At 37.3% G+C, this 27,946-nt stretch overlaps 4 protein-coding genes across 5 annotated transcripts; all 4 read right to left on the bottom strand.

Annotated features, from left to right (window-relative positions):
- Positions 1 to 28: 28 nt before the first annotated feature.
- LOC108809332 (putative receptor-like protein kinase At3g46340) lies at positions 29 to 6,652 on the bottom strand. The gene is given in 14 exon segments (XM_018581481.2): positions 29 to 81; positions 84 to 436; positions 1,295 to 1,484; positions 2,859 to 2,924; positions 3,019 to 3,145; positions 3,211 to 3,461; positions 3,524 to 3,684; positions 3,767 to 3,844; positions 3,924 to 3,995; positions 4,062 to 4,133; positions 4,220 to 4,364; positions 4,505 to 4,980; positions 5,058 to 5,595; positions 6,191 to 6,652. Coding segments are annotated over 14 exon segments (2,667 nt in total). The 5' UTR covers positions 6,276 to 6,652.
- Positions 6,653 to 7,769: 1,117 nt separating this feature from the next.
- Positions 7,770 to 9,351, bottom strand: LOC108811372 (UDP-glycosyltransferase 76E5). 2 transcript variants are annotated; one of them, XM_018583420.2, is made up of 2 exons: positions 8,793 to 9,351; positions 7,770 to 8,715 (listed from the first exon to the last, which is right to left on the bottom strand). In XM_018583420.2, the coding sequence occupies exons 1-2, from the start codon at positions 9,259 to 9,261 to the stop codon at positions 7,874 to 7,876; spliced, it is 1,311 nt and encodes a 436-aa protein (XP_018438922.1). In that variant the 5' UTR covers positions 9,262 to 9,351; the 3' UTR covers positions 7,770 to 7,873. The 2 variants fall into 2 exon arrangements, with proteins under 2 accessions (XP_018438922.1, XP_018438923.1); XM_018583421.2 differs by having other exon boundaries at positions 7,770 to 8,706.
- Positions 9,352 to 20,110: 10,759 nt separating this feature from the next.
- On the bottom strand, positions 20,111 to 22,441 carry LOC108808516 (putative disease resistance RPP13-like protein 3). The gene is given in 2 exon segments (XM_018580647.2): positions 20,111 to 21,861; positions 21,864 to 22,441. Coding segments are annotated over 2 exon segments (2,082 nt in total). The 5' UTR covers positions 22,195 to 22,441.
- Positions 22,442 to 22,568: 127 nt separating this feature from the next.
- Positions 22,569 to 25,956, bottom strand: LOC108812588 (protein TOC75-3, chloroplastic). The gene is made up of 7 exons (XM_018584884.2): positions 24,689 to 25,956; positions 24,294 to 24,515; positions 24,094 to 24,201; positions 23,805 to 23,996; positions 23,471 to 23,719; positions 23,123 to 23,377; positions 22,569 to 23,046 (listed from the first exon to the last, which is right to left on the bottom strand). The coding sequence occupies exons 1-7, from the start codon at positions 25,880 to 25,882 to the stop codon at positions 22,807 to 22,809; spliced, it is 2,460 nt and encodes an 819-aa protein (XP_018440386.1). The 5' UTR covers positions 25,883 to 25,956; the 3' UTR covers positions 22,569 to 22,806.
- Between the last annotated feature and the right edge of the window lie 1,990 nt (positions 25,957 to 27,946).

The raw sequence follows: 27,946 nt of genomic DNA, 5'->3' as shown, positions 1-27,946 counted from the left end.
CAACACAAACAATGATTCTTTGCAAATACTATCTTGCACTAGGCACATCCATGGCGTCACAGCTCATACTCGCTTCAGGGAACTTTGAGAGTCCATGTCTTGTTCGTTACTTTTCATCGAGATTTCAGAAGTAAGGCACTCTTTTAGCTCGATAACAACTTGGAACATGTTTGGTCGTTTTTCTGAAGAAGGGTTTGCACACAACATAGCCAATTCAAGAGCTCTCCAGGCAGAATGAGAGTTGTAATCACCATGAAGGTTAGGATCCATGGTTCCAGTAATATCTCCTCTATTACGCATGAATGCTGTCCATTCTTCTATGTGTCTCTTTTCACGAGTTTGGTCAAGCATGCTTTGGTTTGTGATTATCTCCAGCAATACAATCCCAAAACTATAAACATCACTCATTTCCGCCAATCGACCCGTTCTGTAATATCTAGCAAGGCAAAGAAACACAGAGGAAGGGACATGTGTATTCATTTAAACAATGAATATGAACGTTCTCACAAATTTTACATTTGTGCGGATTATTATTTCAGACTTTGTTTTGACACATCATGGTTATACATAGGACTGAAAAAAATCCGAATCCCAAGAATCAAACCGAACCCAATCTAAAAAAATAGTACCGGATTCAGAACATTGTATAAATACCGGGTTTAAAATTTTAGTATTTAGAAAATCGAAACCAAACCTAATCTGAACCGAAATATTTCGGGTAACCAAATGATCCAAAATAGATTTATACACATATATATATTAATTATTTTTAGATTTAATATATATTAAAAACATCCAAATTATATATGATACTTTTAAGTTGGCCAAAATACTTGAAATATACATAAATAGTCAAAAATAAATGTATAAAATAGTTAAAGTATACTTGAAACACCAAAAATACTTAGAAAATGTATAATTATTTTTTATGCAAATATTAAAACCAAACCAATTTATATGTTACTTTTAGGTATTTGACGTATGTTATTCAAATTTATATGTAATATATTATTTTGTTTATAGATATTGAGAAATTTAAAGTATATAATGAATTTTAAAATTTAAAAAATAATTTAAATAAATTATCTAAATACGAATCAAACCCGCAAAGATCTGAACCGAACCCGAAACAAAATTTAGAAATACTCAAATAAACTGAAATTTTAGACCCAAAATTTTAAAAATTCGAAACCCGAATAAATCTGAACCGAATCTAAAAGAATACCCAATACCCATCTCTAGTTATATATATATATATATATAAGACATATACTTGTGGAGTAACATTACTTACTCAGGATCAAGATATCCAGGAGTACCAGCAACGGCTGTTGAAACATGATATTCACCTCCAAGTTGGAAAGACCTCGAAAGTCCAAAATCCGCAAGTTTGGCAGTGAATCTCTCATCGAACAATATATTTGTACTTTTCACATCTCTATGCACCATCGATGGCCGACATCCGATATGTAAGTATTCCAGTCCTATAAACATTGTAAATTCCCTTTTTACTTATGTATGATCTCTAGAAATCACTATTCAGATATATGAATAATTTTAGTAAAATATTCAAATATTCTGGATTTTTAAAGGGGATACCTTTGTTACTGTATCAAGTTGGAATATAATATTTCAGTGTAAAAGGGTACATATTTTCTTGACATATTTACGAAATGATTTATACATATGTCATCATCACATTTAATTTTATGATGACATGATCTTTGAAATGATGACATATACATTTTTCCTTATAAACATTTATATTATTGGCAAAGTTCTTTTAGTATGCAATGACTATTAACTCATATATTATTATAAATGTAATTTTATGTAGAAATTTATTTTATATATATATATATATATATATATATGTTGCATTAATAAAAACTAAACCAAATATAATTACAAATATATCTTTTACATCAACTTTTCTATCATATTTATATATATAACCAAAATTAGTTGTAAGTGTGCATCAACAAATGTAAAACTAAGTAACACTAATCAAATAATTTTCTGATAATTAAATGATTAAAATTTTATTTAAAATTTTCAGTTCATTATATTAATTAATAAATTAGTTTTACCCATTTAACTTATTTTAACTAAAATAAGCAGAAATACATAATTTACTACAATTTCTATATTTAAATATAGACATATTTAAGATTAGGTGCTAAGAGACAAATTTAAAATAAATAAGCATTAAATATAATATAATTTATTTTTATAAAATGTAGTCTTGAAACTATTAAATTTAAATAAACAATAGATTTTTTTCAAACTGATGAAGTTAAAATATAAAAATAACTAAATCCAAATGTAAACATTTTTTTAAAAAAAAATAATCTTATATTTAAAATTATTATTTATTTGTATGCTTATGAATATCATATTAATATAATTTATGTATTTAAATATAGACATATTTAAAAATAAATAAAAATAAAAGATAAAACAAATATCACCAAATAAAATAAAATATAAATAATTATTTTTCTAATGTAATATTAACTTTGCCAAAATTTAAATAAAATTCAAGTGAAATTGTTAAACCAAATCAAATGAAATAAAACTACAAAGCAATATTTATAATTTATCGTCAAATCTATTATGTTAAAATAGAAAATAATAATGTGTCAATGTAAACTAATTTTTTTTAAATAAAAAATATTATATGTAAAAATATTATTTATGTGCATGGGGCTGGAAAACTCCTACCGGTTCATTGTTCGGTAAGTAAAAAATAAGATCTGTGTACTATTTATATTTAAATCATTTATTTCCATTGATAACATGGAATGTTATGTAATTAAAACAAGAAGTGAATGACATTGCTATGAGATAGTTCGTACCTAGTGCGGTATCGATGGCTATTTGTAGTCGGGTACGCCACTTCAGAACAGAGCTACCGTGTTTTCCTAATTAACAGATTGTCAATTCAGCAAACATGTTACTCTCCGTATAATTTAGCTAAGAAAATGCTTAAGTTAATTATATATTATAATTTTTCACCTGACAAATGATGCTTTAAGTCTCCGTTGGACATGTATTCATATATGAGAGCTAAATGATCTCGTTCGTCGCAATATCCGACAAGGCTTACCAAGTTTACGTGGTGAACTCTCAACAAAAGTTCGACCTGTACATGAGAGAATACATGAAACAACTTTGTTTAACATATATAGAATTATGACCATTTCTTACCTCGGCCTTGAACTCTTTATAGCCTTGTGTTGATGATTGGGAAAGTAGTTTGACGGCAACCTGTTGTGTGCCATTTATAACACCATGATAAACAATACCAAATCCTCCTTCACCAAGTGGTCTTTCCAAGTTTTTTGTCATTTCCATCACCTCCGAGTAAGTAAATTTTTTCCTTTTCATCTCGATCGATATTTCAGATATAATAGTGGATGTAACATTCCCATTCGGCTTAATTGATGGTGGTGGTAGAGCTGTAGTGGCCAAGATTTAGTACAAGAATATTATAAAAATCATGATGAGTTTTAGCAGATACCTTCTGAATTTGTTGATGTTTTCTTCTTTAACACAAAAATGAGAACAAGAATCACAATAATGACCAAGGCAGTAGCCGAAGAAACAAATGCAGCAGTTTTTACTGGAAATTTGTTCTCCGCGAAACATGAACCAGATAAACAACGATTCTCTCCATCAACACTACCCAAAAAATGATTAACCGTTAGAATTCTGAATTCATTCGTTGAAGGATTCAAAAAGAATTGTGTGTGGGAATTCTTACAATAACTTTAGCCCTTCACTTTCTCTTTCAAGAAGGGCTTGTGGGATGAAGCCAATCAGATTGTTCTTGCTCAAGTTTCTGTTAAACCATAAGATATATGGTACATATAGGTGAACATGATCCCAAGAAACTTACATGAGCACTAAAAATAACTTACATGAGCATTAAAGACTTCATATCAGCCAGAAATCCGGGAATTTCTCCAGTGAGATTGTTATTTGACAAGTCCCTGATGTTTGTAAGAATCAAGTTACTGACATATATGAATTTTCTTGTCTATAACTATCGTACTTACAACTCTTCAAGATGGGTAAGATTTTGAATTGCAGCTGCTATGAATCCTTTCAACCCGCTGGAAGTCAAATTCCTGTTTACAGAAGAAAAAAAAGTGTAAAGTATCTAGAAAATGTTTTCTTGCAATTCTAAAGATGTTGTGTTATACAAAGATCTCACAAATATGTGATTCTTGGTGGTGTAGATGTATCTGTGCTGCTGCAATTTAGACCATCCCATAAAAACTTCTGGGGGACACATGGATCTCCTTGCCATGTGACTCTATCCATTCCATATCTGGCTTTGATTTTTCGGATAGCACCAACTGTCGATAGTAAAACAATAACATATTATATATATATATATATATATGTTATTTAGCATTAGAGAATAAAGATGCTTTCAAAACTCTTATATCTATATAAATGTGTGAATGCATATATGGAACCTTGCATGAAAGCATACCATCATTTTCATCTGTTTCCAGTTGGTCGAATTTGACGACGGAATATAGTTCAATGGCATTGAGAAGAGGTGGGATAGTAGAGTTTTTAGTTCTTATCAGCTCTAAGTTGCATACTCCTCCTTTGCAAGTAACAGGTGTTGTGGACTTGATTGTCGTGGTCTTCAGATAGTTAGGGCTTATCGTTTTATCAAACTGTTGGCCGTTCCAAAAAATATCAAATTCTCGAGATTCATTGATCTGTAATGATTGGACCTCAGAGAAGTGGAGGTACAAGTAAATTTCGTCGTCAGGGAAATCAAGCTCCTCCGTAATGTTAAACCGTGCAGTAGGATTGGCAGGTATAGCCGCGGTCTTGAGTACATTCTGTGGTACAAGAAAACCATTGGAGTTGTTTGCTTCCAGAGTGGTGGAAATCTGCTTCCATTCCGGATCAAATTTTGGTTCCCATATTCTGTCCTTGACGTCATTTGGATACCTATGATTCAAAAAAAATGTATTAACCACATAAACGCAAATGATCAAAAAGGTTAAGATCATCTTAAAGGTACTTACGATAGAATGGTATCTGAACTGGTAAGATAGTATCGCTTGAAACCCTTCAATGAGCCAGATTCAGTGATGTAAAGATTATTTGCTAGCGGCCTTATTTCCAAGGATGAAATCATTGGTGTGGTCGGGCCTGTCTTAACAAGACACAAATCCAAGGAGTTTGATCTTGGGATGTAAATGATCTCCTCGGTTTGACCGCTTATCCTCTTTTCTAGGTCTATCGTTACCCAAAAGTTAGGGCCAACGTATAAGTCAAACTTAGGAGTAATATTAAGGCCGTCATAGTTTCCATATAGAGCTGTAACTCTCATCAGATAATTTGTCCCTTCCTTCACATTAAGATTGTAACAGTTGCGTATTCCATCGGGAAAGTATCTCAGAGTCACATATGATTTTATGGTCTTGGGTAGGCTGGGATCAATCCTCCCAATCTTTCCACTTTGGAAGAACTCCGAGTCTGATGAGAACCATAGTCCAGTATCTGGCTCGATATATGGTGACGCTTCACTCAGGGCTAAACCGCAATCCAAACTGATGAACCCTGTTACGTTATTCAATGGATCGATAATCAACTAATAGTCACTTAAACTATCTAGTCTTGCACTATTTTGATTCTAAATTTATATTCACCTTAAAAATTTTCGTGTTCTATTCAGTCCGCGATTCTATTATTCAACGTAACAGACAAGCTTTGTGTTAAAATGCTCATTTTCTATGGTTTTTGTAAAAAAAAAATTCCGTCACAAGGGATTTGTGGTTACGTAGCCTACTTTATTCGTCTCTCAGGGCCGGGGTCCGTATTTATCAAAAGAAAAAAGTAATTGCTAATTGCATCCTTGTACAGTAATTGATTCCCTTCAATGGTTCCAGGTATAATCCATATAAATTTCTTTTTTTTTCTTTCTAAAACTGTATAATCCTTTGTATGTTAGAGACGTTCAAACTGTGAAAATTATGATATAATTATTTGGATTTTCTTTTGTTATAGTAGTAATCCAATATAATCATGTTGTGCTAAAAATGCAATCTTTTATTCTTTTTAACCACATGCATTGTACAGATTTTAGTTCAGGTAATAGTAGATTTACTACTATGAAAATTCTTTGAACGTATCTCAACAAAATATAGATACATACCTTCTTGATCTTCAGTTTGAGAAAGGTGAATAACCGCGAAAGTTGCAATAAATGCTACCAACAAAATCCCATAAGGACTCTTCATATGCTCTTGCTTTCCAAGCAAAAATCAAGAAAGTCAGGAAAAAGGTATGAGCCGTCGATATTTTCAGCAAAGGAGTTACCAAGACAATCCCCTAAAATCGTGCGGACATGTCATAGTTTCGCCTTTCCACAAAAAGAGTTTAATTTGAGGAAGCTGTTATATACTCCGTTCTGGAGAGGGGAAACGCATGTAAGTTATTGTATTTTCTTGGTCAGAAAATGCTCAACTTGTCTTTAATTTTGTTTTTAACAACGAACATGGCTAGAAGATATGGCTTCAAGTCGTCGTTGACTTAAAAAAATTCGATGTTTCAATCTGTTTTAGGGCATCAAAGGTTTTAAGCAGAGGGTGTCCACTCTGGGTTTATTTTGGCTTAAGTTTGACTTTTTTTTTTTTTTTTTATATTTGAGTTCTCGTGATCTTAGGCTTAATCATGAAGGCCAAATCAGGCCTCGAAACTACCATGACGTACATGAGTTATTCTCAATGTTTTGAAAATCGGACCGGACACCGACTCAATGAAGCTACTGGTTGACTGGTTAGACCGGTTCAACCGGTCAAAACGGATTTTTTATTTATATAAAAATGTATATAATTATATATTTATAGTATATAAACTTTACTTCTACATATAATACTTTCTCTATTCTTTTTTTTATTAACTCAAAATAAACAACAAACATAAATCTGATTACTATGTAAACTAAAAATTAAAAAAAAAACAAATGATTTACCGCTAAAACAATCATATTTATTTATTTTTACAATTAACATTTCAAATTTTAAGAATATGATAAAATAAAAATAGTATATGAAAGTCAAAAATATATTTTTCACATTTTTTCTTAGAAAAATAAAAGTCAATTAAATAGTGATAGTTGAACACTAATTATAAAATATTAAATTTTAGCTAGTACTAATTAAAAATACTTAATTATATGTTAATTTTTAAGAACCGGGTTTTAAAATTAAACCGGATCACCGGTTTTACCGGGTTTCAGCTGCTTTTACTGGTTTTTATCAAATCCGGGTTTTAAATCGAACCGGACTCGGCTTCTTCAGCGAGTCACGGTCGGACCGGTTCGACCGGCCGGTCCGATCTGGTTTTCAAAACACTGGTTATTCTACTGTGCTTGCATAAGAAACTACACTCATCAAATTCATATATGTTCTCTGTTCTTCATGACTTAAGATCCTAAGCTGAAACTGAGTAACTGAGAATCCTAGTTGTAAGCTCAATGTACTTTTCCTTCATGTGATGTGGAAATAGGAGCTCAAATACTGTTTAAATAGTTAAATAATCTCAGGAGAATTGTCTGAGATAATAAGGTCGTCAACGTAAACAAGTACATCAAGTCCAACCTCACTCTCCACAAAACTGAAGAGAGAATAGTCGGAATCATCCTGCTGAAAAGGGATAGTACTCATATACTGATATGAGTTGCTTTTAATTTATTTGCATGACAAACCAATTCCTTTGTAAGTTCTACAATATCAAGGTTGATATATCAAATAACGATTGATTGTTTATGTTACATGAAGTTCATTAGCTTAACACTGTCTTTAGGAATATTTCTATGTGGAGTCCAACTTCCTCATTATGTCTCCAAGAACTTGACAAGCTCATCTAATGCGTTGTATGAGGAACCTCCAACTCTCACAGAGGCTTTGAGCTTCTCTTTGAAACCAATCGATCTGTCCCTCATTTCTGCACCTTCATCATCCATGATCAACCTCTTCACCATTCTCTTGACCTGTCCTCTTTCCACTTCACCTTCCAGCCGAATCCCAATTCTCCACACACTCTCTATATACTTTGCGTTTAACTTTTGTTCGTCACCAAAAGGCCTGCAAATCATTGGGACCCCTTCCACAATGCTTTCAAGAGTCGAGTTCCATCCGCAGTGGCTCCAGAAGCCTCCAACTGCAGGATGTGCAAGTACTTGGTTTTGCGGTGCCCATTTCACAATGTATCCCTTTTCTGAGACAATCTTACTAACTTCCTCTGGTAATGACTCGGACACGACCCATAAAAAAGGCTGGTTGCTATCACGCAACCCCCAAGCCATCTCCATAACTTCCTTTGCTTCCATGTGAGCTTTGCTTCCAAAGCTAATGTATATGACTGACCTTGGATTATGCTTGTTCAGCCATTCAATGCAGCTCATGTCCTCTTCCAGTAAACTAGGATTTGTTGAAACTGTAATGTGAAGAGGACCCAGTGGATACACTGGAATTCCAAGTTCTTGTTGAAGCCATGATAAAGAGGAGCTCTCTAGACAGCTCGCAGTGTTGATGATGATGCCAGAAGCTGTTCCTCTGTTAAATATTTCCCTACATAACTCCAAATATCGGTCCAGTGGCCCCATGCCTGAAGTCGGTAGGTCTTTGTATGTTAATGGATGTAAATCATCCACCACCTTGTCTTGAACTTCAGGATCTAAAACGAAAAAAAAAAATCCTCTGTTTGAGTAAAAAAGCATGGTGCATAACGTGTAATAAGCTAGTTTTGTTTACCTTCCATGTCGATCAAGAACTTCTCAGCATTGAGTTTGCTTAAAACGCAGCCGCAAACTCGACTTGTAGCACTAACAGTGCTGAATATGACACTAGGGAGCTTGAACTCCTTAGCTGCTGCTTCAGAGAAGTACATGAGCTCGTCGTAGATGATACATGCGACATCATTGTCATGTTGTTGCAGCAACTGAGATATGCAGTCCTTGAAGCTTGCCTCGATCGTTTTGTTGAGCTTTGTAAGGAATTCGACTGGTCCAAGTGTCTTGAGTTGAGACACGGGTAAGCTTTCTTGGATGGTGACAAAAAGAAAGCCAGGGATGTGGGTTACTCGATTGAGTTCTCCTTGAACAACTGTAATTGAGAAACCCTTTTGGATAAGGGCTTGCCCAAGTTGCATAAAGGGAGTTACATGTCCTTGTGCTGGAAATGGAACTAAGACTATCCTTCTCTTCTCTGCCCTTTTTTCCATAGCTTACCTCCTCTCTCTCCCTACTTTCATATTTCAATGCAAAACATCATCTAAATAACTGATCCTTATCATTTATTAATTAGCTTTGGATTCTATAGTCTTCTCTCTGGAAATTATCTTATACTGTTAAATAATGTTCTTCAAGAGTCATGCGCTCACTACTGACGTCACACAAAAAGTCAATTGATTTTTTTGTTTGTTTATCCTGGCGGAAACACTAATAATTAATTTATGGAAAAGAGCGTGACATATACCAACCTTATCTAACTAGAGGCAGTTTCTGAATTTATTTTACACTTTGAGGCAGTTTGTGTTACTAAGATACTTTTTCTTAATGAAACTCATTTCTTAGTTATAAACTAACTAGCTTACAATCTAACTTTTATGATATTTATTTACGATTCTTCCTAGCAAACAAAAGGAAGTGGGTCCCGTGTATCATCTTCTTTATTTCTTTCTCTTGAGTTTCTTATTTCTTTTTGTAAAATGAATATTGTGCTTTCTGAACTTTTTTAAAAGAAAATATATTTATAATCAGTATCTTTGTTATTCAATCTATCTTTTGAGATACGTTAAGCTATATTTTTGATGGAATAAATCGTTCAACAAATCAGAAACCAAAAAATCATTTTTGTTCAAACTTTTAAGATTAAAGCCATGAATTAGGATTGAAAGATATCACATCTGGATAAAAATACATAAAAATAGGTTGAGAATGTAAGGAACCATGGAAAATATGCAAGATAGACAGAGATTAGGGTTTCTGGTCGACAATGACTAAGGAAGAAGATGAGGCTATTTTCGTAATTTTGCAACATTAATGAAAAATAAAAGTTGTGTGTACATTACATTTAAATTGTACATGTGTACACCTAATTTTGTATTATACATCGATGTAATTGTGTACACTTTTTGTTTTTTTTTGTAAGTTTTCTATCTAAATAACTAAGATTCTACGATTTTATGAACTCAAGATAATATTAACAAAATGTACATGTGAACATACACATTATTATCCATGTGTACGCCCATGAACATCCATGAATGTATACATGTCTTATACAAGTCTTATCTCATTATCTACAAAGATAATGAAGAAAACAAATAAAAAAACCAAGGGTAAATTGCTCCAATGATGTATTAAGATTGTTGTTTTCTATAACATATGGAAGAATGCTTCTTCCATTACTACTAATTGTACAATACCATATATAATAGTGTACATACAATTTATTATCCATGTGTACGCCATGAATTTGCAATATTAATGAAAAAATAAAAATCGTGTGTACATTACATTCAAAATGTACATATGTACACTTAATTTTGTATTATACATCGATGTAATTGTGTACATATTTTTGGTTTTTTTGTAGGTTTTCTATCTAAATAATTAAGCTTCTACGATTTTATGAACTCAAAATAATGTTAACAAAATGTACATGTGAACATACATATTATTATCCATGTTTACGCCCGTGAACACCCATGAATGTGTACATGTCTTATACAAGTCTTATCTCACTATGTACAAAGATAATGAAGAAAACAAATCAAGAAATCAAAGAAAAATTCCTCAAATAATGTATTAAAATTGTTTTTTTTCTATAAAATATGGGAGCATGCTTCCATTACTGCTGTACCATACCATATATAATAGTGTACATACACTTTATTATCCATATGTACGCCATGAACGTGTACATGTCTTCGTCTTTTCCAGATTTATTATCCATGTGTATGCCATAAACGTGTACACTTTATTATCCATGTGTACGCCATGAACGTGTACACTTTAGTGAGTGGCATTTTAGTAATTATGTCTTCGTCTTTCCCAGATTTTTAGGGTTTTCTGCAACAACTTTTGCAGCTGCCATTGATTTCTTTTTCATAATTTTTCCATTCTTTTACATTTTAATTGTAGATTACACTTCAAGATTATAACTTTATCATTTATAAATAGATTTTCAACTTCAGATTCAAAAAAAATCTTAAGTTGAGAGAGAGAGCGAGAGATAGAGAGAGAGAGAGAGAGAGAGAGAGAGAGAGAGACAGAGAGAGAGAGAGAGAGAGAGAGAGAGAGAGAGAGAGAGAGAGAGACAGAGAGAGAGAGCGACAGAGAAATCATTGTTTTCCAGATTTTCTCTAAAAAATCTTAGGATTTTTCATTTTGTTCTTCGACATCTTGTTCATGTTGACGATCTATCAACTTTTTCATTTTGTTCCTCTTTTACCATTTGATTTCTAAATTTTCTTCTGGGTTTTCTCAACTATTAATATTCTTTCTCTGTTACAGAGAGAGAAGAAAATAAGATTGGAAATTGTAGGACCCATTTAGTTGGAAAAATAAACGTAGTTACTTTGTAGTTGTAAAAAACTACCTTAGGATCGGAGCAATAAATGCCTTATATTGTAATAAAAAACTTGAAACTGTCTTAGGATGAAAATAACTCTTGAATTATTTTTGATGGTATTCCCTCCGTTTCTTAAAGAGTGTCGTTGTGACATTTTTCACACAGATTAAGAAAGTTGTTGAAATATAGGTAAGTTGTAATTAATTATACCCCTTTGACCAATAGTATTTTAGATAAATAAAATTATTTATAAAATCAATGCAGTTTGCAATTAATTTTCAGCTGAAAGTTAGTATAATTTATATTAGAATTGTAAAGTGACACTCTTTGTGTAACAAGAAAATGAGCTCAGAGTGACACTTATTATGAAACAGAGGGAGTATAATGTTACTTTTGCACGGATTGTTTGCAGTTGGTGAAAATGATTTCAGAACCAGATGAATGGCCAGCATTTACAAATTATTTAGACGATATAAAAAGTTTGAAGAGTAGTTTTACTTCTTTGGAGATTATCCATGTACACATGACAAGGAATAAGAAGGCGGATGGTGCACGTAGTGCAAAAAAGCAATCGTCTTATATCGTCCACATGAATACGGATCCCCCAGTTTGGTTAATAGAGTCAATATGGTCTACAATGTTGCTGACCAAAAAAAATAATATCAGCGACTTCTTTGAGTTTCAATTGTCTTGATATGATAAACCCAACCGTTACTTTAACATGAACTTTTAAAATATTTTAAAATATAATATTATTGAACTTGTTATTTCATAGAACTTTTTGAAACCCACTTTTATTTTATTTATAAAAGTTAAGTGAAAGTTTAGGGGTGCGAGAGTGTAAAAAAGAACGATTACACCAAAACATTTACCATCTGTGTTATTTCCCATTAAAAGCAACGAAGACGGCATAGTCTGTTAAATCTGTGATCAGCATCTTGAACATGGTACCAATATAATGAAGTTTTGCGATTTTGTTAGTGATTTATTGGAAGAACATGCGTACATAGGTTAAAAAGATGTCTTAAATTTAGGTTTGAATGCAATATCACACAACAAAAATTGCATTGTCCACATGGTAGCGGTGGGCAAGTGAAAACACAACATCTACACAAAATTATCCAATAGAGCAACAATGTCCTCAGCTCTGCGCTTGCGTGGAGGCTGTGTCCCTAGTAACTAAACTCGGATAGCCCAACTTCCGTAATTTGTCAGATTGGTTTGTGCACAATTAGGTTATTAAACCGATATAGGCTTGTGATTGAAGTTTTGGCATCACTTAGAATTCATCTCAAACCCTAACCAGATTGGTTTGTGCACAATTAGGTTATTAAACCGATATAGGCTTGTGATTGAAGTTTTGGCATCACTTAGAATTCATCTCAAACCCTAATCTGACCTTCTAAATAAGAATTTTACTAGGTTTTTTTCATAACCGTTTTTGATACATGAGCATTACTTGTAGTTAAATGATGGTAGTTACTGTTGTTGGCTTCATACACAAAGTGATCCCTTTGTGTTGTCATGGCACAAGGCGAGAGGCGAGACCCTCATTGCCTTACCACGCTATGCGCCATTTAAAACCAAGGTCAGCTCATGTTCATTAAAACCAGGAAATGCTCAGGAACTGATATGCTACAACCAACAAGATTATGTCTAGGTTTTAGAACAAAATACTTGTTCAACAAGTCATCTAATGGCCAAGATTTGCTTTATACGCAATAAACATTATTGTTCATGTACCAAGGGAATTGATTGTAGCGCATGCAAGGTCTAAAATTCACATGATCATCAAATGGTGAAGCGATCAAACAAGGATGAAGACTTTATTACTTCTTGCGCAAGAAACGACTACAACTCACCATATATCTCACGCTTTCCTTGGCATAATGAGAGCTTCATGACGACACTGCGTGGACCAGTCAGACATGAACGCTTGTATCTACCTCCTAGTGTGGTGGTGATACAGACGGAGGTGAGTTTAAAAATGCGGGAGATGGAGGATTGTTCTCCGGTTCTTGGGGACATCACACAGTGTGATTCACACTACAAGACGTAATCTGATGGAGTAGTCAATTGGAGTGGTGGTCTTGGCCGGGAAGCGTTGCGCGGAGCTCTGCTTCCCTGCGCTGGTGTATGGTTTAAGGTCATCCCGGTGGTACAGTTTCGTATTGCGATTAGAGAAACTGGTCATGCCAACCGCTCATCAGGCTCGTGAGAAGGAACTCGTTTCGATGTGGTGAAAAATACACGGATGAATAGATTAGATAGTGTACCATAGTGATTCTAGACGTCGGTTGTATGTTAGGGTTTTAAATATCTTGAGATTGTAATTACTTATTCACAATTGGCTAATGATAAGTTTAAAAAAAAAAAAAACGAACTCTTATAAAACCACAAACCGAAATGCATAATACAAAGCAAAGGTGGAGAAAAAAAGGCAATCGATAGAAAAGCAAAGAAACTTAGGATCCAAACTCGAGCAATTAAGCAAAACCACATCCTCAAATTCAAGCAACGAAAAGAGGGAAATCAACTCAAGAAAAGGGAAAAAAGAACAATACAAAATGGATCGACGCAAACCAAACAGTCCAGTCAGCCTTTTTTTTTTCTTGCTTGATCAAATTATTATGCTGGCAGGGATGATCCCCTAAAGAGAAGTTTTTTTCTTTTTTGAATAACACGGTGTATTCTGGTATCCACCAAAGTGGATCCTAACTACCGGTGAGTGCCCGTATCAGCCTTCCCAATGGCCAGCGAAATTCGAACCCGAGTCCACATTGAGACCGAAGCTTCCTCAAAACCACCGGGTTCGAACATATACTTGTAACCGATCTGGAACCACCAGCTTCTTTGCTCCATGTTGGGTCTCCGGATTCAGCTTCAACAAACTGGGCATGGCCTCGTCTTCGATATGCAACTCATCTAATCTTTTAGTGATCAATTCAAGCTTCCTCAGCCGACGAAAACCTTGTGAGCTGATGCTCATCTTGGCTCCACCAAACCATTCACAATCTTTCAGAACCAAATCTTCCAGTCTGGGAAGCTTCTGCAAAGCAGGCATTGGGTCTTCCTTGAGATTTGTTCCAACAAGTGTAAGAGACTCGAGGCTGAGAAAGATCAATTCTATCTGTAACGACGAAAAGTCGAAGCTACTCACCTCTAGCTTTAGGATACGAAGACTGCTGAGTTTGGAGAAGGAACTCAAGTTTAAAAGAACTCTACTCTGGTTCCTCAAGAACCGGGAGTCATCATCATCATAGATCTCCAACTCTCGAATGTTTTTTAGTAACTCATGTTTAAGTTTACTCCAGCTGTAGGAGGTATTACGATTCAGAGTTTGAGAGAGAAAGAAGAAGATAAGAGAGAGAGTTTGTTGGAGAAGAAGATTTCTCATTAGACTCAACGGTCAACTGTACAAAATCTATATATACAATCGATATTACTAAACCATAATAAACCATTCTGAATAAATTAGTAAACCGGCGAAAGTAAACCGGTATAACTCCAATAGTCCCCCTCAAGAGGAGCTATGTATGTCAATCAAGCTCATCTTGGACATAAGATGCCGAAATTGATGAGGGAACAATGGTTTAGTAAGTATGTCTGCTACTTGGTCCACTGTCCGAACATGTAGTGTTCGAAGAAGACCTTTATCAAGCTTCTCACGAACCGTATGACAGTCAAGCTCAATATGCTTCGTGCGTTCGTGAAAGACTGGATTAATAGCAATGTAGAGTGCAGCTGTACTGTCGGAGTAGAGCACCGGAGTTGGGAGATGATGAATGCGTAAGTCACGAAGTAATTGACATAACCACATCATCTCACAAGTCGCTAACGCCAATGCTATGTATTCAGCCTCTGCAGATGACCGTGAGACAGTTGGTTGCTTCTTAGACCGCCATGAGATCAAAGAAGAACCAATGAACATAGTAAAACCAGTAGTAGAACGTCGACTATCTTGACAAGAAGCCCAATCTGCATCCGCAAATCCTTTGAGAGTAAGATCAGCCTCAGCAGAGTAAAAGAGACCACGACCAACAGTTCCATGTATATATTCAAGAACTTTATATACATCATGAAGATGAGGAAGCCGTGGAGCTGATGAGTACTGGCAGAGTTTGTTTACCGCAAAGGTAATATCAGGGCGAGTGATAGTAAGATACATCAGGCGTCCTACAAGTCTGCGGTACCGTTCCGGTGTATCAAGAAGCTCCCCCTCTGTTTTGGAAAGCTTTAAATTCGGTACCATAGGGACAGAAGAAGTCCGGCAATTCAACATACCTTCAGATGTCAAAAGATCCAATGCGTACTTCCGTTGACATAAAGAAATCCCGTCAGACTTTCGAGCAATCTCTAATCCCAAGAAATATTTCAAAACTCCAAGACCGTATATAGAGCGTCGAAGTCGCAAAGCTGCATTTTGAGGGATAGTGTCCCCCTGTCTAGTTAGTCTATCTGCATATCCCTCAGGGAACTTCATGTATATTTCTTCTTCAAGTTCACCGTTGAGAAATGCATTAGAGATATCAAGTTGATGCAAAACCCATCTCTTAGAAGCAGAGATTTTGAGCAATAACTTGATAGTGACCATCTTGGCGACAAGAGAAAACGTCTCATTGAAATCTAATCCCTCCTTCTGTGTATATCCCTTTGCGACAAGTCTCACTTTTCTTCTGTCAAGTATTCCATTAGCGTTAAACTTCAGAGAATAAAGAAGCTTACACCCCACTGCCTTCTTTCCTTTTGGTAAACTTGTAACATCCCATGTATGAGTAGATTCCATAGCACAAAATTCAAGATCAACCGCGTCACACCATTTTTTGTCTGTCTGAGCCTCAGCATAAGAAGTAGGAACGGGTATTTTAGTGATGGAATTTATGTAAGCAAGATGGGATGGAGAAAGTTTGGAAGATAAAAGGGAGTTTGAAACAGAGTGTGTGTTATCTGATGAGAGAGTGTAACAATGATAGTCCTGAAGATGGAGAGGGACTTTCTTAACACGACTTTTAGAAATTTCGGGTGGAGAGGAAGAAGTAGAAGTGGGAATTTCTGGTGAAGTGGGATTAGGAGTAGGATGAGGAAGAGTAGCTAGAGGCTCAGAAGACGGGTTGACCCATTCTGGAACATGTAGATCAGAATTCTTCTTTAGTGGGAACAGATCTTCATGAAACAGAACATTCCGAGAGATATAAATCTTGTTACTCTCCAAATCCATAAGCTTATATCCCTTGACACCAGGAGGATATCCCAAGAATATACAAGCTCTGGAACGAGGAAGGAACTTGTGACGCTGTTTAGTTGACGTTGAACCATAACACAAACAACCAAAAGTCTTGAGTTGTGAGTAATCAGGAGACGTACCATTGAGGACCTCAAAAGGAGTTTTATTGTGGAGAAGCTTTGCAGGAGTTCTATTGATAAGAAAGACTGCTGTAAGCACACAATCTCCCCAAAAAGATAGTGGAACATGAGACTGGAACATTAAAGACCGAGCAACATTCAGTATATGTTGGTGCTTTCGTTCTACTACCGAGTTCTGTTCGGGAGTTTCAGGACAAGAGTTATATGCAGTGATGCCTTGAGCCTGATAGAACTTGGTAAACAGCAGCTCTTGTGCATTATCTGATCGTACTGACTTGACTCTGACTCCATACTTAGTCTCAACTTGTTTGACGAAAGCAGGGAAGACTTGTATGACTTCATCTTTAGTACGTAACAGATAGATCCAAGTAGCTCTGGAATGGTCATCCACAATCATTAAGAAATATCGATATCCTTCAATTGTCTCAACAGAAAATGGACCCCAAATGTCTATATGTAAAAGCTTAAAATTGTCGTTACAAATATTGTTATGAGATATGTAAGACAACTTCTTTTGCTTGGAGAGATGACATGTATGACAAAAAGATTTGCCTTTATTCTTCAATCTTGAAGTTCCTAGAGCACCAGAGATTTCATCAAGCTTCTTGTAAGACGGGTGACCAAGCCTCGCATGCCAAGTACCAATATCAACCACTGCAAGAACTGAGGTAGGTGATGCTTGAGTATCTAAGACATAGAGGTTCCCCAATCTTTTACCCTGACCAATCGTCAACGCCTTGGTAGGATCCTGAATCGTGCAAGAAGAGGGATCAAATGTTACAGAAGAACCAATATCATCAGTTAATGAACTTATACTGAGAAGATTCAATCTGAACTCGGGAATGAAGAGCACATTATGGAGTAAAATGTGTTCATTCAATCTGATAGTTCCCACACCACTAACTTTTATAGTAGAGCCAGTAGGTAGATTAACTGAGCTTGTAAGAGCAGAGTTCAGAGATATGAATATAGTTCGATCATGGGCAACATGGTGTGTAGCACCTGAATCAATCACCCATGTCTGACTAGAAAGACGATGTTGGGATACCGTAAGTATACCAACAAAGTTGTAAGTCGCAGGAGAAAAGAAAATACCAGAAGCAGATTCAACAGCGTCGGTTTGAAGAGAACCTGAAGGAGCCTGTAGCTGAGAGCTGAACAAGGAAATGAACTGTTGAATCTGATCTTTACTGAGACTTCCAATCATATTCTCAACCGTAGAGGAAGGAGCCGAGGGAGCAGGTGATTTAGAAACCTGAGCAGCTACCTTGGCAGAGGAACCACCTTTCTCAGCTTGCTTGTACTTAGAGACGAAGCCAGGTGGAAAACCATGCTTCTTATAGCAACGCTCAGCAATGTGGCCAACTCGTTTGCAGAAGGAACAAATAGGGCGACCTTTGTTTGGACCATTCTGCACATATGAGATTGATTGATCCATCAAAGGAGAGGAGTTATCAGAGACTTGAAATGTTGCTTGAGCAGGAGCAATAGCAGAGAACCCTCTTTGACTGTCATCTTGATCAAGGATGTTGTAGATTTCAGCCAGAGATGGTAAAGCTTTCTTCATGATAATTTGGCGTCGAATGATGGCATATGATTCATTGAGACCTGCCAAAAATTTCACAATCTTGGCACGCTCAGCCTTAAGTTGTATCTTCACGGCATTTCCACAAACACAAGGATGATCTGGTTCATCAGTACTCTCCAGATTATCCCATAATGTCTTCAGCTTCATATAGTACTCCGAGAGAGACATAGATCCTTGACGAAGATCTTGTATCTCTTGCGTCAAGTTGAATGTTCTCGGGAAATTAGTCATGTGAAAACGGCCTTGAAGATCCTTCCATATATCTGTAGCATCATTCAAACGCAATATACTACGATAGATTTGTTGAGAAACCGAGTTGAGAATCCACGATTTAACCATACTGTTACATCGTGACCATAGGCGAAACGAAGAATCCGAGATCTCAGGTCGAGTTAATGAACCATCGATGAATCCTATTTTGTTCTTCGCATCTAAGGCAATACGCATAGCAGCATTCCAATCATCATAGTTAGATTCATCTAAGCGAATAGATACGAGTTGTAAACCAGGATGATCGGAGTTGTGCATATACAGAGGAGATTGAGTTGGATCAGTCGAGATCGGTACCGATATCGGTGGAGGAGCTCCGATCGGTGGAGTAGTCAGGATCGGAGGAGGAGATTCGACATCGGTATCGGCGCGAGAGGAGATCCGAGTTGGATTGCGAGCTGAGCTAGTAGTAGTTCTCGTTCGAATCGTTCGTCGAGGGATTTTCTTCACTGAAACCATCGGAGATGATGATCAACAGCAAAGATGATCGGAGATGATCGGAGAATCAGTCGGAAGATGAGCGCGATGGCTCTGATACCATATTACGATTCAGAGTTTGAGAGAGAAAGAAGAAGATAAGAGAGAAAGAGTTTGTTGGAGAAGAAGATTTCTCATTAGACTCAACGGTCAACTGTACAAAATCTATATATACAATCGATATTACTAAACCATAATAAACCATTCTGAATAAATTAGTAAACCGGCGAAAGGAAACCGGTATACCTATTATTGTTCTTCGCATCTAAGGCAATACGCATAGCAGCATTCCAATCGTCATAGTTAGATTCATCTAAGCGAATAGATACGAGTTGTAAACCAGGATGATCGGAGTTGTGCATATACAGAGGAGATTGAGTTGGATCAGTCGAGATCGGTACCGATATCGGTGGAGGAGCTCCGATCGGTGGAGTAGTCAGGATCGGAGGAGGAGATTCGACATCGGTATCGGCGCGAGAGGAGATCCGAGTTGGATTGCGAGCTGAGCTAGTAGTAGTTCTCGTTCGAATCGTTCGTCGAGGGATTTTCTTCACTGAAACCATCGGAGATGATGATCAACAGCAAAGATGATCGGAGATGATCGGAGAATCAGTCGGAAGATGAGCGCGATGGCTCTGATACCATATTATGATTCAGAGTTTGAGAGAGAAAAAAGAAGATAAGAGAGAAAGAGTTTGTTGGAGAAGAAGATTTCTCATTAGACTCAACGGTCAACTGTACAAAATCTATATATACAATCGATATTACTAAACCATAATAAATCATTCTGAATAAATTAGTAAACCGGCGAAAGAAAACCGGTATAACTCCAATAGGAGGAGATAGACTTCAAGGTCTGAAGGTTAAGCGCTTCCCCTATTAGCAATTCGCCAGTAAATTTTCCAATGACATGCCTCAATGATGTGACCTTACTTAGATCCGTCGTTTCCTCAAAGGAGTAGCTGCCTGATGCTTCTAGTGTCTGCAGACACCGTAAATTGGAGATAAAAGGTGGCAAAACTGTCAGACCAGTATCAGAAATCCCAAGGTACCTCAAGTGGATTAAGCCTCCAATCACATCAGGTAAACTCTGGGGGATATAACCTTTACAAAGAAACAGAAGCCCTCCCAGATTAAGCACTCGAAGTAGCTTCAGGTCCAAGGTTTTGGTTTCAACGAAACTCCCCAGCAGTCCCTTCCTTTCTCCAAAGAACAAGAAGGATCGCATTCGTTTGTTCACACGTCTATCGCACAAATTGTTCGTAATATGGTGAACCGCTTCCCTTCTGCAACTAGTGGAAGAAGAAGAAGAATGCTGCTGTGCTGCATTATTGTAAACATTTACAAAGCTGAGCTCTTTCGCTTTCTTAACGACTACATCCCTCAGAAGATCGTGGATTCTACAAGACATTACTCTGCCTCTTTTGATTCTCACGGCTTCCACTAGGCTTCTGTCTATCAGCTCTTCGATATAACACCGAGCCACGTCTTCCATCATCATCATCTCCTCTTCATCCTCTTGAATAAATCTTTCTGCTACAAGCAGGCGTATCAACGTCGGTACGTCGATCTCATAGTCCTCAGGGAATACGCTAAGGTAAAGAAAACAGAGCTTCAACTCGTGTCGTAACTCCTTGAAGCTTAGATCAAACACAGTGGAGACGTGAAGGGAGTTATCCTTTAACCGTCTCCAGAAACTAACACACACCTCACTCCACTCGTTTGCCCTCCTCTTCCTCGCCAAAATCCCAGCTGCAAGAACGATTATAGAAAGGGGTAACCCACCACATTTTCGGACCATTACTTGTCCAGTTTTCTTCACTTCTTGATCAACCTCCTGTTCGATGATAATACCCCTTAATGCTTTCTTCTCAAACAAGTTCCAGCTTTCCTCAAATGTCAAACACCTCAACTTATGAGCGTACACTCTCTCGTCTATTCCTTCAGCAACGCCTCTGATACGCGTAGTTATGATGACTCTACTTCCTTTACGTTGGTTGCAAGGAAACTCTCTCTTCAAGCTTTCCCACGCTTCCCTCTCCCAAATATCATCTACCACCACCAGATACGTCTTTCCTTCTAGAACACCCCGCAGGTAAACTTCTAACTCCTCTTCCTCCAGACCCTTGATCTTTTCCATCTCCTCCACAGAAACCACTCCTCAAGACCTTATGATTCTCATAAGCATATCTCTTGTTTTATACTCTTGAGAAACAGAGGTCCATGCACGGTAATCGAACCTCGTCTTCACATCCCTCGAGTTGTAAAGCCTCCTCGCTAGAGCAGTCTTTCCCAGACCTCCCATTCCAAATATCGACATCATATATCCACTATCTTCATCAAGAAGCTTTCCCAAAAGAATCTTAACATCCTCTTCCAAACCAACGACAAGCTCATCCTCCTGATCATCAACACATCGAACCTGCCTGATCACCTTTAATCTTCTTGTAGTATTATTCTCTCCTTGAGGCTCATTCGAGTTCCCTATCCCAAAAGTTTCCCGCTTCCGAGTAACATCAAGGATTCTCCTCTTGAGGCTTCTGACTCATCAACGATTCTGTACGCATCCATCTTTTCGCCTATTTTGTTGGTCTTTCTCCTCATCAAGCCTTGGCTCTGTGATCTTTCTATGGCTTTTAGGTAATACATGTCCAAAACATCTTCCACATCGTAAGCTATGTCTAAAACCAGCTTTGTCCACACTTTTGAAACTTCATCTTTTCTTTCTCGAGCTTCGTCGTCCTTTAGATAGCCTTGTATGCACATTAACTCTGTCTTCAGGTCCTCTAGTTCGTCTTTGATTCCCATCAACGCGGATGCTTCTTCGATGAGATAGTTACCCATCTTTCCTATGACAAAACTCGTTATCGCATCTACCATCTCAGCACTGTTTTGATTCCTTTCAGGTTTCGGATTTTGACTTTGTGGATGTTTGTTTAGGATGTTTGCTCAAATTTTATCCAATCCTAATACTATGTCCGTATTCTACATGTTCTGTCGCCTGTTGCTAATAAAAATATTCCAAGTAGACTTGAGACCGCGTTTCATACGATCTTTCCTGAAAGTTTCAATTTTTCATATATGTTGAATTAGCCCTTTATATTTTGAAATGTCGTATTCAATCTGAGAGTTTGAAATTTATAAACATTTGCCTGAAACTTCTGCACGTCGGTAAAGTTCGGGGGGTTTATTTAAAAAGAAAATACTTCATGGGTTCTGCTTACCCCAAATCTCAAAGGATACACTTTCAGCAATGATCGTAAAGAAGCTCAACGAGTCTATCCACTTGCACTTAAAAACTTTAACAATGTAAGTTAAGGATACAGAAACTCTTTCCCGATTTTCCGCATAACTCAACAACGCAAGCAAAACACTAACATCAACCAATTATTTGAAAAAAAAAGAGAAAAAAAAGAGAGAGAACAGTTGCAGAAGGGCTTGAACAACGAGGAAAATGACAAAAGCCTGAAGTGGAACTTACTTCTCGTTACCTTAATATCTCTCTCCGAAGCGGAAAAACAGAGCACCAGTCCCATTGTTGTGATCTACTGCATACTCAGCTCGTACCAAACCCAGCTTCACTCCTACCCCGTATGATGAACCTTGTCCCATCCTCCTGTAGACTGCCGTTGGGTTGCCCTTCACGTCCTTGGAGCTTCCCAAATCATTTCCATGCTCAGCAAATGCATAGACATGCGTGTTCTTAACAGGTACTCTAATCTCAGCACCAAGCTGTAATCCATTAAACAAAAAATCAGACACATGTTTCGTAAGATAATGTTGTTGTTTCGTGTGTTTGTTGTTTTACCTCGAGGATGTTTCTCGCAGCACCGAGCTCACCCATGTTGTAGCCACGGACGGAATATGGACCTCCAAGAACAAAGGCGTCGTAGCTCGGGAGGTCTCCAACACAGCCACCGTAATGTCCGTGGAGGACTAGAACCGGTGGCGGTGGCTTCCCAGCGCCTTCTTCCACTTGCTGCAGCTGAATGAATCTTGTCAAAGTCAATTGGTGGCGGTTAAAGAAGGGGAATTTGCTTCCAATTCCCAACCCTTGATCCACCTGCGATTAGCAAATAACAAAGTGTAAAGCTAACAGAGTATACACATGACATATAATTATAACGAACGTTTCTTATTCATCTAAAACATATACCTGAAACACGTTCCTCTCTCCAACAACAGCCCCGTTGACAAACTTGGTATTGTCACGGGTGATGTTGGCTTGTAGAAAGGCCATCCGGTCAATGCCAGTACCACTGAGAGTTGTTGGAGGTCCATCGGCACTGATTCCTCCACTAGGTAGTAGTCTCTGACCATTTGCAGCGATGTGACTGCTTTCATCTCGGGTTGTTATCTCCTCCATCACAAGTCCATACGTAAACTTACTCTGACGGGTGAAGTTCTGAATGAAAACATATATGTTTGTTTTTTTAAGTGTTTGTAAGACGGAACAGGCTGACAACGGCACTGAGTATTGGGAAGCTTACCTCAGTTATGTTAGCTTTCACACCAGCTCGATCAACCCAAATTGGCGGCACTTCCTCAACACCTGGTCCTCCAGTGAACACTGGGCTAAGTTTGCGACTGTTGAAGCAGCTTGTTTTGAATGTACGGTTACGAGGATTGTAAACACCGTCCAGATATGGGTGTACATACTCCATCTTAAACGAAAGATCATCCTACAACGCACAAAGAAGCAGTGATAGATGGATGGTGTCAAAAAATAACAGTTTCAGATATATAGACTTATCAAATATCTGAGCTGACTACACTTACCTGAGGATTCAAGAAGTTGCTAGTAGTCACTGAACCCATGAGAGACCTGTTAAGACCCTGGATGTTTCGATGCTCGAACGTAACAGACCCACCCGGCTGGAATGAGGCCTGACGCACATAAATAAAAAGAGAAAATCATTTAAAATTTTCAAAAAAAAATTAAAATATGTACTAAATCCAATTAGGAAAGCAATTCATACCAATGTGGGAGCTCCTCCACGCCCAGGAACTATACTCCACTCAGTACTAACTTCAGCTGACTTCTGTTCGAGCTCTTTCAGTTTGATCTCCACGATAATGCCTCCTTCGTTTTTCTCATCTGGGCGTGGATTCACTTCAATGTTAGAAAACAGTCCTAGTGAATTGATGTTCCTTAGAGCTTGCTTCCCAGCTTCAATGTTAAAAACGAATCCTTGACGAAGCTGTCAACAAATATATAGATAACCATCACTAAAACTAACAGACAGAAGATCTGTAAAAGACAAGTTAACATTTAAACTACTTATTACCTATAAGGCTTAACAAACCAATATATCAATCCTGATAAAGTGAGTTCATTAAAGCTATCAAAACCTTTTAAACTAAAGGAAGATACCTGCTTGGGCAACTCCCTGCGGACGACAGGAACTTGAGTGTTACCTTCAACGACATTACCAAGCTTATCTTGAAACTGAATAACGAGCTGAGTAATATCTCCTTCCACAACTTCACAAACAACCTCCTTAGTGTTCAAATTCCCAAAATTAACAACCTGAGCACAAGCATACCCTTCGTCATGGTACCATTTCTGAACACGGTCCCTAATCTTCTGCAACAGCCTGGCGCTGACTTTCCCCTGATCCCTCAGCATCTGCATCACCTCACCATACACAGGCGCAGGCAACAAACACGGCCTCGCCCTATCGATCCTCCTCTTGTAATCCTTCTCGAGGCTCCTGTAGTACTCCATCTTCTCTTTATCAGTCATGTCAGCATCCATCTCGACGGGCTTCGACTGCACCATCAGCCCCACGTTGATACACCTGAACCTATCAGCTGACTGCCACGTGCTCTCCGCGAATGAGATGGTGACTCCTAGTGTCCCGTCCGGTTTCGTCTTCCCTTCCAAGTCGACTTTCTCGAACATCCCGCAGGTGGCTAGGGTTTCGAGCTCCTTCTGGAGCTGAGCTTTGGTGTAGACTCCCCCTGGGCGGATCGACACCATCTCGAAGAAGGAGTCCTCGGCGCCGATCGAGGTCTGTCTCCTCCGGTCGAAGAAGACGATGTCGGAGACTTTGTACTTCTTGAAACCGCTCAGCTTGTTCAACTGCACGACGATGTTGCCAGGTAAGCCGTGAGAATCCCAATCCGGCGACGACTCTTCTTCGTCGGCAACTGCAGCCATCGGGGAAAACAGTTTCCCCCAAAATCCATCTCCGCCGCCACCACCGCCGAATCCGCCGAAGTTTCCATCGCCTCCTCCTCCTCCTCCGCCGCCTCCGATTAGGAGTAACGGGAGATTCGAGATTCGGAATAGAAAGAAGGAAGCGGCGGAGGAGACAGAGGCCACGGCGAGAGGTTTGGCTAGGTCTTTGAGGAGAGAGGATGATTCTGAATCGCGGCGGCTAGGTAAGCTGCTGCTGCTGCTGCATTTTATGGATGGGACGCGAGGAGGAGAAGGTGAGGAGGAGATACGGGGAAGGCGAGAAGAGGAAGGAGATAGAAATTTCCGTCGGGGATAGATGGAGTTAGGAGTGGCGGAGCTTGTCGCCGCCGGGATGAGCTGCCCGTTGACGGAGAAGGCGGCCATGGGCGGAGAAGAGTGAGGAAAGATAAGGTTTTAGAGGAGAAGTCTGCTGTTAGGAGCTGAAGCCTTCGGCAAAAGGTATCTAATTTTGGGTTTTATGCACATCTTTTAGACTTCATTTCACTTTTTCTATTTACAGAGAAACAGCGTGATGTTCTTTTTAGGGGAAACAGCACGCGCTTTTAGTTCAGAGGATGCGAAACTGCGATAGATTAATCACTAAGTTTGAGCACGTGCGAGGCAACTTTACTCCTCTGTTTAGGTTGGTGAGCTGCTTTGGTTCGGAGTTTCCTGTTTTGAATTTTTCGAATTTTTTTTTTATAACCGTAGTGTAAAATCCCAACGATTTTCTAGATCCAAAGACTAATCACTGCGAGATTCGTGGAAATCCGGGTTTTTTCGTCACTAAATATATTTATAGGTGGATAAGACGAATCGAATTCAGGACAGAAGCTCTAGCCGAAATTTTTTTACTACTAAACCAAAACCACTTGATTGACTTTTCGAATTTTAGAAAATCGACTCTACTGTAGACAGAGATGTATTTGATGTGGATTCGGTTCAACTTATTTGGAAAATATCTCCTCAATGTAGTCGATTTTTAGTTCAGAGTTGACACAACTTCTTTTTGTTAACAAGTTGACACAATTTAATTTGTGCTTTTTCTGTCATTTATTTAATTTGGTTTATTTTTTTTTATCTTAAAGTTTCGATTTTTTAAAATCACTTTGTTTTGGTTAAAGAGTGAATTGGTTTAAAATACTAAAAAAATGATGAAATTAAGAAAATGTATATGATGTGATAAGTTTGTGTCTATAAAAAAGTATATTATACTGTAGTATGAGATTTAGGGTATTAACTTAATTAGGACAAAAGTTTTGTGTATAAGATGTAATTTTTCTTGGTTAAATTTGATATCTTTTAGTTTTTGTAGTTATTTTATAAATCTGAATCTTTGGTTATTTTGGTTCATACCGATAAAAACAATAAAATACTAAAAATCAATAAAAAGTTATAAATGGAAGATTATGAACATAACTAACCAAGAATCGATGTAAATTTGAAAAGGTATGAAAATGTTTCCGTCTATATAGAGGCAAATATGTTTTTGGTCATAAATAAGTCTTGCTTGTAGGTGTGGATATATCCGAACTCGAGTCCGAACTCGAATCCAATCCGAAAAAACCCGAACCGAAAATCAAACCGAACTATAAAAAAAATCCGAACGGGTTTAGAATTTAATCAGTTCGGATACCCTGACCCGATTGGTTATATCCAATTATCTGAAGTACCCGAATATATATATCCTAAACATACATCTTCTATGCATTTCCATTCATCTTTCTCTCCTTTTTTAATTTGCAAGAAGCAATTACAAGTGAGTTCTTGTCATCTCCATCTTCTTCGTATATGTTCAATACATACTCAAACTGATTTTATGAAACAAGTATGAATCACTATATTTGTGATTTTGATTTATGTTTGATTACACATAAGATTTGCGGTTTTGTTTTCTCTTTGCTCTTTATACAGCGCATTCATGATTATCCAACATTTGATTTCTGTTTGATTTTGATGTCGCTTTAATTTTGATGAAAATATGAATTCTTTACCATTTTCTATTCAAGATAATACAAATAAAAATTACACAAAGAAAAATAATACAAGCTCGTGTTCATCAATGTAATAACAAATCAGAAATATCATAATTTTATATTAAATTGTCCAATCTCTTAACTTCAATAGTGTTGTTTCTGGTTTCACAGTATCAAATCGAGAATACATGGAATTTTTATTATTATTTGTTACACAGTTTGGATGTTTCGGTTATACCTGAAATAACCCGAATCCGAACCTTAAAAACCCTAACCAGATCCGAAGTTCAAAATAATCCGTACGGGTTTTATACCTCTCTATCCGAAAACCCGAAAATCCGAATCACCCGATCCAAACCCGAACGCCCACGCCTAATCTTTATAATGTAATTTTTGATCAATACAATTTCTTTTATTTTTTTCTTATTTAATTTCAAATATAAGTGGGGGTTATTGGTTCTGATAGTTTCAC

The sequence above is a fragment of the Raphanus sativus genome, chromosome 6 (assembly GCF_000801105.2).
Source record: "Raphanus sativus cultivar WK10039 chromosome 6, ASM80110v3, whole genome shotgun sequence".
Classification (NCBI taxonomy): domain Eukaryota; kingdom Viridiplantae; phylum Streptophyta; class Magnoliopsida; order Brassicales; family Brassicaceae; genus Raphanus; species Raphanus sativus.
Note: the sequence above shows the minus strand (reverse complement) of the source record. Positions and strands in the feature narration are given on the sequence as shown.